Consider the following 10,253-nt stretch of genomic DNA (forward strand, 5'->3'; position numbering starts at 1 on the left):
ATAATACAGAACTGATCCTGACTGATGTAATGATAAAGCTGGCAGTATCTTCTGTAAACCTGACAGTAACAGGGTCAATAATACAGAACTGATCCTGACTGATGTAATGATAAAACAGCTGGCAGTATCTTCTGTCAAACCTGACAGTCAATAATACAGAACTGATCCTGACTGATGTAATGATAAAACTGGCAGTATTTTCTGTCAAACCTGACAGTAACGGTCAATAATACAGAACTGATCCTGACTGATGTAATGATAAAACTGGCAGTATCTTCTGTCAAACCTGACAGTAACAGGGTCAATAATACAGAACTGATCCTGACTGATGTAATGATAAAGCTGGCAGTATCTTCTGTCAAACCTGACAGTAACAGGGTCAATAATACAGAACTGATCCTGACTGATGTAATGATAAAGCTGGCAGTATCTTCTGTCAAACCTGACAGTAACAGGGTCAATAATACAGAACTGATCCTGACTGATGTAATGATAGAACAGCTGGCAGTATCTTCTGTCAAACCTGACAGTCAATAATACAGAACTGATCCTGACTGATGTAATGATAAAACTGGCAATTTTTGTATACCGTAACAGGGTCAATAATACAGAAATCCTGACTGATGTAATGATAAAACTGGCAGTATCTTCTGTCAAATTACAAAACGGTTTATAGTAACAACTATTTACTGATGTAATGATAAAACTGGCAGTATTGGATTATAAAAAGTTGAATGTGAACTCAACAAGTTCTGTTTATAAACACATATGTATAAGACAGAAAAATAAAGCTTGTAGCGTACTAATTCAAAAATTCTGCTCATTTCTATTGATAGCAAAAGGTTGAAACACAAAGTCATTGAAGAGATGATGTTTGTGAATATGTGTATTTTGACAGTTGGATAAGAAATGCAGCATATAGGGTAGTGACCTTGTTTGGAACTTGTAAACACAGACAGATCGCTGTAGATCATCAACTTTGGTAGTTAGGGTATTATAAACCTGATCAACGACACCATCAACATGTCGCTATCTCCACCATTGTCGTACTGCTTGTATCATGGACTATTTAGAGTGTGGCCAACAAAAACCACACTTTATGTATAATGTAAGATCCCTGACCTTGTGAAAAATTAAAAAAAAAACACATGGGTAACTTTTGTGGTCCACTAAATTGTAACATCTGATGACAAGTCATCAGCTCTGATCTTGAACAGCTAGGGGTTCCATATCACGTTTCTCCTGATCAGAAAGCAGATTTTGGCCGACATCTACAGTGCTGTCATTTGATATCGTAGCTTCTGCATTTTCTGTGAATCAAGATCAAACATTCAATCAACAATATTTATCAATCTATGGCACTGACAAATTTCAATGTCAGTCTTATTTTGAGATTTCAGTGTAAAATGTATTGAACAACAAATTCAACCACAAAGCAGATGTCTCTATAGAGGATATTATATACCTCTTCCTTCTACAATAACGTGAGTGAATCACTTCATAAATGTGCTCAACTCCCAAATTTGTTTTGATAAATACACTTAAATTTCAGTTGGCCAAAATGAGTACCATTTTATTCCTCCTACAGCAAGCCCTGGAGGCAGTAACATGCAAATCTTGAGTGAAGTTAAAGTAAAGGTAGGACTAATGACAGGACAATGAAACCAGACTTGGTCAGCTCATCACCAGACATCCTTACTGGATAAATATGCCTATGGTTACCGTAATCTTCACAAATATCTATCATAAGTAAGCTACACAGAATAACTAATATATACCTGAATGACTGGAACATCTTTTTCCAGAAGCAAAATGGTCTTTAAGTACATAGTTTTAGCTATTAAAACAATGGAAATAGGGGCTGTTTATCACCACTTATCTAAGTGGTCAATATATGTAAACTAAAAATGTCAATTAAGGTCAATGCTGGCCCAACAAACCTTCGGAGTCTTTCTTCTGGTCAAGTGTACTGTGTTTCAGGCCCAGTTGGTTGATAAAGATGTAGAGTATGAGAAAGCCAAGAGAGAGGAAGCTGAACAGACGAAATGTCCACACAAATCCCAGCGGCTTCAACAGAAATCCTGTCACAATGCTGCCTATACCCTTACCTGTGAAACAAGAGTTATACATTTATTCTAAAGATAGTTACAATTTCATGTGTAAAAAAAAGAACCAAGGAGATCCCAGCAGGATGCTGACGCCCACAATTGTCTTTATTTCCTCATTAAAAGGGTACCTTTTCCTTCTTCTCTATTCTTTCCTCTTTTGCTCTTAATTATTTGAACTTGCAGGTCAGATGACTTAAAAATCAATACCATCCAGTACAAAATAGTTATCACTTCATGCCATGGAGATAAAGTCTACCAAGATTTTAGAAGATTGACAGAAATAAAACTACAAATGACGCAATACCATATGTATGTACTGTCAAATTATTTTATATTAAGGAGGCAGAATGAATATTCTTTCTCGAAATAACAGTATCTGTATGCAAATCTGATTCTCGATAACGGTGGATCAATCTTGACAAAATTTCATCTGAAGCTGTACTCAATGTAAATATCTTCCTTGGAAAAACTTACCAAATCCAAAGTGTAATCCGCCAATGATTCCCTGTATGGTGGCAGACATTCCTGGTGGGGAGATGATGCTAGCATAGGAGGTGGAGGTGGCCCACATTAGACCAAAGGTGATGGAGTGCAACACCTCTATAGGCAGTACAAACCAGGCATTGCTCAACACCGAGTAGAGAAAGAAACGTAATGCATAGGCTGCAAACACCCCATACAAACACCACAGGTGACTCACTTTTTTGATAATGTATCCTGATAAAAACAGGACAGGTGTTTCCACAGAGCAGGAAACGAGTAAACAAAGGCCTGGTATTATGGTGATGTAACTCTCCAGGCCAGAAAGATACCAGTAAAGGAATGTCTCAATCACTCCTGTCAACAATCCAAAGTACAGCACCACCAGCAAAAACACTACAACCTTAGAGTAATGGAACAGCTTACATACATCCCTGAAATTACTGCTGCTAACAATGTCTTCAGATGCAGAAATCTTAAAGACACTGACAGCTGTGAGTACAAATAACACTAGAAACAGGAAGAATGAGGCAGTAAAGTTAGCCTTAGCTGGATCATCACTCAGGAATTCCATTAGAAATGTTGAGGTAACACTGAACAAGGCAAATCCTACAGTTCCCCAGAGTCTCTGTTTCCCGTACACATTCCTACGTTCTCCTAGAATGTCATAAGTCATGGCATCGCCTAAACTTAAAATGGGAGCAAAGAAAATATTTCCAAGCAGGAAAAAAACAAAGAAAAATGCAACAGTTTGATTGACATTCTGTGCCTCACTGACCTCACAGGCCTTGTTTCTGGACTTGTAACACTTCATGGAACAGTTCATTTCAGTGTCTCTGTCACATAACATCTGCCAGTAGGATTTCTCACGAAATGTGATGGACTTGATGTCAAAGTCTCGACAAACAAGGTCCCCAACTCTCTGTTCGTCTTGAAGAACTTCTCGTTTAATGATGTTGAAGATGTTTTCAACACTGAATCTGAAATCAGGTTCTTTGTTCACATTGACCGAAATATCAAAGCAGTGCTTGTTTACATCAACTTCGTTTGTAAAACAAATCTTAGTTTGAAATTTGTTTCCCTCTTTATAATGACAAGATATGCTGCACGATGAATCTGAATGATTCTCGTCAACTATAGGTAAGTACGAAGTTGTATCACTGTCATTTTGTAGACTTACAATACTCGAATTTTCAACCGTTTTTTTTGATAGAGCAGCATATGAATTAAAGGTGAGAGGACAGGTGAGAGAATTTGTCATGTTGATATGGTTACAATCATGTATATAGGAGTTGTACTGACCGCAGTGTATGTTGGTCCTTATATCTATGTATGTTGATTGACTTTGAGGCACAAAGAGCAGGAGCAAATAAAAAATGCCAGTCAGGATACAACATATCATCAAAGATAACTTGTGTTTTTTCCAACGGTCTGAAATGTAACCAAAGATTGGCCGAGTGAAGAATCCTATAAAGGGCATGATACCATATATAACTCCCGTCTCAGACTCTGTTAGGCCAATCTGTTTCATGTACAGGGCAATGAACGGCAGCAGTACTCCAACACCTGTCATAAAGGTATATACATTTAGTATTAACACATTACAGGCTGTCCAGCACTTCTAGAAAGAATATAAGGGCTAATTTTAGGGCTAAAATTGCAAAATTTTAGGGCAAATTTAGGGCTAAAATAGCAAAATTTTAGGGCAAATTTAGGGCTAAAATTAGGAATTTTGTAACTAGAATAGGGAGTATGAACGCATTAAACTGACTTATTTTTGCAAATTTGACAAAATAGAAACTAACATACAATGCCTTAATTGCAGGAAAGGTGTCTTCCAGGGTTTCAGTGTCCCAGCTGCTGTTGGCTGTGACCTTAAGGATCACACCTCTGTCACTCAGTCACAACCAATAACAATCTGGGTACATAGATTCACTTGTCAACTGCCTTTCATTGTCTACCCTGAATTAGAACTACAGACTACATTAAAATACATTTTAAGTATGAATTTAATGAAAACATTTTCAGTAAATTGTAAGAAATATAAAAAAAGTAGGAAATGAAGTGAAAAATTGGGGCTTTTTTAGGAATTCCCTTTGAATTTTTCATGTTTTTAGGAATTTTAGCAAAACTGAAAAAAATCAGGATTTTTTAGGAATTTCAGGGACACTGGACAGCCTGACATCACTTACACAACACCTGTCATAAAGGTAAGTAAATCTATCACTAACACAACACCTGTCACAAAGGTAAGTAAATCTATCACTAACACAACACCTGTCATAAAGGTAAGTAAATCTATCACTAACACAACACCTGTCATAAAGGTAAGTAAATCTATCACTACCACAACACCTGTCATAAAGGTAAGTAAATCTATCACTAACACAACACCTGTCATAAGGGTAAGTAAATCTATCACTAACACAACACCTGTCATAAAGGTAAGTAAATCTATCACTACCACAACACCTGTCATAAAGGTAAGTAAATATATCACTAACACAACACCTGTCATAAAGGTAAGTAAATCTATCACTAACACAACACCTGTCATAAAGGTAAGTAAAGCGAGAGGTTAATTGGAAGAGTCCAAGTCACAAATCTAATTGGGTTGTATTTGTTTCGTTCTACACCCAATGATACCTTAACACAACACCTAATTTGTACAAAATATATATAAAGGTAAGTAAATCTAACATCTTAACAGTGAATATACACATACACCTGTTTTATTTATTCATTTTTTTAAAGGTATAGTAAGCCCAATCTATTATATGTAACACAACACCTGATATATGTCATTAAAGGTAAGAAAAATACATATCCGCAACATGTGAAAAAACACAAGCATTTACTACTGCAAGTTCAGAAATTCTGACACAAGTCGGGTATTTGCCCGAAGCCTCTGTCTCATGACATTGAATACATATTCAGTTACGTTGTATTAACACAACACCTGTCATATTTCTTAAAGGTATGGTGATGGAATCTATCATTAACACACCACATCGCCTGTCATAAAGGTGAAGAAAATTTTGCGTACTGTTGCCGTCGTCGGACATTTTTAGCGATTATTAGTATTGTTATGTAAACACAACACCTGTCATAAACAGAGGTCGTTGTATACTTGACTCGATTATTTGAATACTTCAACACAATAGTATCAATACTTTGTTCAATACTATAGTAAGTGTGTCGTTCACACCTTCCCTTCATCGGTAGTAACACAACACCTGTCATAAAGGTAAGTACATTTAGTATTAACACACAACACCTGTCATAAAGGTAAGTAAATCTATCACTAACACAACACCTGTCATAAAGGTATGTACATTTAGTATTAACACAACACCTGTCATAAACGTAATGTCTAGGATATAACTATATCCACAGTTAAGATAGGACCATGAAACATGATGTGTACATATTAAGCCACAATAAGGTGACTGAAGGCCCACAACCCTTTATTTACAAATTTAGTGCTCTTTTTTTAAAATTTTGGGTCCACCACATAACTTTGCTTGCACTTGAACAGGAATAATGGAACTTTGGGAACACATTTTTATACTAAGATAATGTGCAGTGTACCAATTAGGTACGGGCCTGTAACCCTTACATTTTAGAGTTACTGCCCTTTGTTTACATTTCACATTTGGTGCATAACTGTGCTTGCATTTGAACTAGGATCATGGAACTTGGTGTATATATTTGTTATACTAATACGATGTGCTTTATGTCAAGGCCCACAACCCATTAATTACAGAACAATTGATCTTTGTTTAAATTTTGTGTCTGAAACATAATTGTATTTTCAAGTTGATGACAATGAAATTTGAAACTGTAAAAAAATCAAGTACATTTTTTAAAACAGTTTCAAAGCCTAAAAAGCCGTTAAAGTCTTGAATATCTTCCACACAATTTACAATACCAAAATATCCATATAAACTTATAATACATGCTGTAGCATGAGAGCCTATAGCTACAAAAACATATCAGGCTGAGTGAAATACAGCTTTACTTTCCGAGTTCATCAGCATCAGATATTAACAGATGTATGCAACATGTTATAACATTATTCTTCCCCCTTCCAAACTCTCCAATTTAACATTTTTTCACAGATAATATGATCAAATACAAAAATTTACAGCCAAGAAAAGCTTCCAATAAAATTATTTCCAGAAAGCATTCACATTCTGCTGACACTTTTGTCTTTCAACATTTCTTAGATAAGTTGAATTGATTAACTTCTGTGTATAAGGTGAACACGTACCTGCTAAGCTAAGAAAGAAGAATGCTTTGACAGGGAGAAGGTTCATGTTTACTGTACTCCATTTGGGCTTGGGTTTCTCCCCTTCCATCATTACAGTCTGAAGATCGGCCTAAGTTATGTCCTGTGGAACAAAATGCAACGGAACCTAATACACAAACAACCAGTGTGAGGTAGTAGCTACGTTAATTTTTCTTGATATATATTTTATAAACTTTAACCCAATAAGCTCAAAACAAATTCTTTATGATTTAATTTGTTCAGATCAATTGAAATCAAAGCAGTAAATACATGCAATTTGCCTTTAATGTAATAAAAAGTTCAAATTAACATCAAATTTTAATTAGAGTTTGCCCACAGATTCCTTCATCTGTAGCAATCTCTGCCAACTATTTCAAATTAACTCACTAGAAATTTAACTGATTATTTAAAACAATATGCATTAAAGACTATCATTCACCCAGTTTAGTTTTCTTAAATTGACTAATTCAAACTAAAGGAAACATTTTTAAAACACTTAAATCTATTTCCTTGTAATAGGCTTGGCCCTCCTCCCAACAGGGATTAGGAGATGCACTCTTTGTACACAACTAAGCCCCACACCTCTGGCCCTCCACCATTATACAAAATTTCATCCCCTTCATCAAAGCATGCTTCAAGCAAAATTGGGGCAACATCCAGGTATTCTTACAGCTGAAGAGTGGTTTTAAAGAATTTACTCTATTTCCACTATTGCCGCCCCCCCCCCTTTCTAATGGGCGGAAACCCAAAGTATATACAAACATTTGTTCACCTAAGTATGTGTATATAAGTCCGTGTCATAACCAACACCATGAAAGACCGAAAGGCTATAGAGTCTAAGAGTGGACGTAACACATGTTCAATCAAAATGCTTAAAAAATAAACATGTCCATAAAGAGACGCTAAACGCTTGACTTCGTTAGGCTAGAGACGTATGGACTAAGACCACAATTAAATACTTCCGGTTTCAGTACCCACGAATGAAGTCCCGAAAAAATGTATGTATATTTGGGAAAAAAAATAATATGCCTCTTTGAATTGGATGTTTGCCTATAAATTTGCTGTAGATGTGTTATAGAGATGATAATCTAGCTGTCAGTGTGTAAATCATTCATATTGAACATGTATTTTGTGCTGCAGGATCCGGTGTAAAAAGTCCTGTTTTCACCTTTACCCCTGACCCGGATGTATATAATTGACGTTGGTGACACATATGGAGGTATATCTCCAGAAAATGCCCAACATGATGGGTTGAAACTTTTACATTTTGCTTCTCAGATGTTGATCTTGGCCAGGTGAAATGGAAATTTGCAGATGAAACTTTGGGACTTAGTTATGAATTTTAATGTTACAATGAAACATATAGTGAAATTAATTGTGGTCTTAGTCCTTAATGACATGCCTAAAAATCCATGTTTTTATTTCTCATACCCACATTTTTTGACCGATTCTCATACAAATTGGCATGGTTGTTCTATATTTCATGACTGATTAGGTAGTGAAATAATTTTTAATTCATCACTTCGATTATAATTAAAATTTTAATTGAATTAAATTTTTAGAAAATTTTTAAACTTTATTTTCTGGAGTGATCAGGACATCTATAAATAACATCAAATTAGCATATTTGTGTTCTTGTGTATTCCTACGCCAGATTTTTAAAAGTTAAGATGGAGGATTTTTTTCAAATTATACAAGTACAAGATCTTAGAAAATTCTGTGGTTAGCCCAGATAATGGCTTGTGTAGGATTTGGATTGGACCTGTAACAAGGACAGGGAAATATGGAATTCTGTCATTTAAGGACCCCAGTGATTTAAAATGGAAAAAGAAACATGCACACAGACTTGCTTTTATTTGTTTTTCTGAAAATTTAGAATTGTCAAGTGATCTGGACTGTTCCCATCTCTGTCATAATAGTTTATGTTTAAATGTAGAGCACATAAGTTCAGAACCTCATTTTGTAAATAATAACAGGCAGTACTGTTTAAATTCAAATGTGTGTTATGGTCATTTAGGGTTCAGTGACTGCATGTTGAATTTGAAAATGTAATTGAGTTTTTATTGATTTGAGGGTATTAGCTATTGTACACTGATGTATACAACATTGTCCGACTACCACCACGTGGAGGTTCCCTCATTAGGTAGTCATATATTTTGTTGTTGTTGTTGCTGTTGTTGTTACATTATTTTGTGTTTTTTTTTCTGATTGTTGACATGTCTCTAATAAATTTGTTGTCACCTCTTCTTCTCAATACAGGTGGTCCTGAGGTCGGTTGTCTCCCCTACATGGATGGATGTTGGGATCTAGCTGACCTCTCCTGTAGTCAGACTTCCGAGCGGACCTGGACCTTTTCGCATGCTGCTTGTGCTGTTCTGCTAACAACAACATACTTCTTTTCTTGACAGCAGGTTTGTATTGGTGGTGGCGTTGATATATTTCCTCTGAGCTGAGTTGATTAAGTTTATGTTTGACCTCCCTACTTGATTGAAGAAGCAGTTGTATTCAAACCTAATGACACAGTGATCAGGTGACATCATATCCTTTCCCTCTCAGCCAAGCTCCTGTCCAGCAAAGTTTGTTGTGGAGGGCACGTCCAAGTATCCACTTCTTAGGGGTAGATGTCTCGATACCCAGACTTGACCCCTGTGAGGCATTCATCCCTGGCTTCTTAGCACTTCCAAATGATGTACTGTTGTACCGCCCATCCACAGCTAGTCCGATGGTGCTCGGGGAATCATCTCCTCTCAGGGTGTTGGCCTCCACCACCAGTCTGGTCTTCTCGGACATGTCCTTTTTGTTGAGGGCAGTAATGTCCTTGGACACTTGATTTGCCTGTCGCTGCACTCCACTCTTGGCTCCTGCAGGTATATTCAGGTGTCCGAGAAGTAACGTGGCTCCTTTGGTGCTGACAGCCTGGCCACACAAAGCTGAAGGCAGGTACTTGTTGACAAGGGCTGGCTTTGGTCCGGGCTTATCCGTTTCTGCCTCTCTATGTAGTTTGTACAGTGGAGATCTGTTCTGGCATTTATTACATCGGACAGCACAACTCCATCCCAGAGCCCTTTTCCGCTCGGTGTCCAGTTCAAACTCCGGTACCATGCATGATGTAGTGTTTGGTTGTCCGGCGTGAAGTCTGATGATGGTGTTCCACATTTTCACCATCAACACTATGTCGATGATCCGGTTTCCTTCTATTACAGGCTCAGAGTTGGATTCTTCAGCTGTAACAGTTGCCGGCCGTAGTATCCATGTTGGACAAGGTCTGTCTCCAGTATCTGTTGTTTCAGATGTATTAAGAATACAAAAATCAACTGAAGCTGACCATTTGATTGGTCATTGTGATATACACATCATTGCCTGTTTAATAATAT

At 36.8% G+C, this 10,253-nt stretch overlaps 1 protein-coding gene across 1 annotated transcript; it reads right to left on the reverse strand.

The window, feature by feature from the left end:
- Positions 1-717: 717 nt before the first annotated feature.
- On the reverse strand, positions 718-6,991 carry LOC132545928 (major facilitator superfamily domain-containing protein 6-A-like). Its single transcript, XM_060209606.1, has 4 exons — positions 6,862-6,991; positions 2,583-4,154; positions 1,941-2,108; positions 718-1,310 (listed from the first exon to the last, which is right to left on the reverse strand). The coding sequence occupies exons 1-4, from the start codon at positions 6,950-6,952 to the stop codon at positions 1,198-1,200; spliced, it is 1,944 nt and encodes a 647-aa protein (XP_060065589.1). The 5' UTR covers positions 6,953-6,991; the 3' UTR covers positions 718-1,197.
- Between the last annotated feature and the right edge of the window lie 3,262 nt (positions 6,992-10,253).

The sequence above is a fragment of the Ylistrum balloti genome, unplaced genomic scaffold (assembly GCF_031769215.1).
Source record: "Ylistrum balloti isolate Yb309-2 unplaced genomic scaffold, AGI_CSIRO_Ybal_v1 Utg369864, whole genome shotgun sequence".
Classification (NCBI taxonomy): Eukaryota; Metazoa; Mollusca; class Bivalvia; order Pectinida; family Pectinidae; genus Ylistrum; species Ylistrum balloti.

Excerpts from the sequence above, each read along its gene's own strand:
- LOC132545928 (XM_060209606.1), bottom strand. The coding sequence starts at position 6,952 with ATGATGGAAGGGGAGAAACCCAAGCCCAAATGGAGTACAGTAAACATG. Across the intron at positions 4,155-6,861 it reads CTTCTTTCTTAGCTTAGCAG|GTGTTGGAGTACTGCTGCCG; the intron begins GTACGTGTTCAC and ends CCTTTATGACAG. Across the intron at positions 1,311-1,940 it reads CCAGAAGAAAGACTCCGAAG|AAAATGCAGAAGCTACGATA; the intron begins GTTTGTTGGGCC and ends CTTGATTCACAG.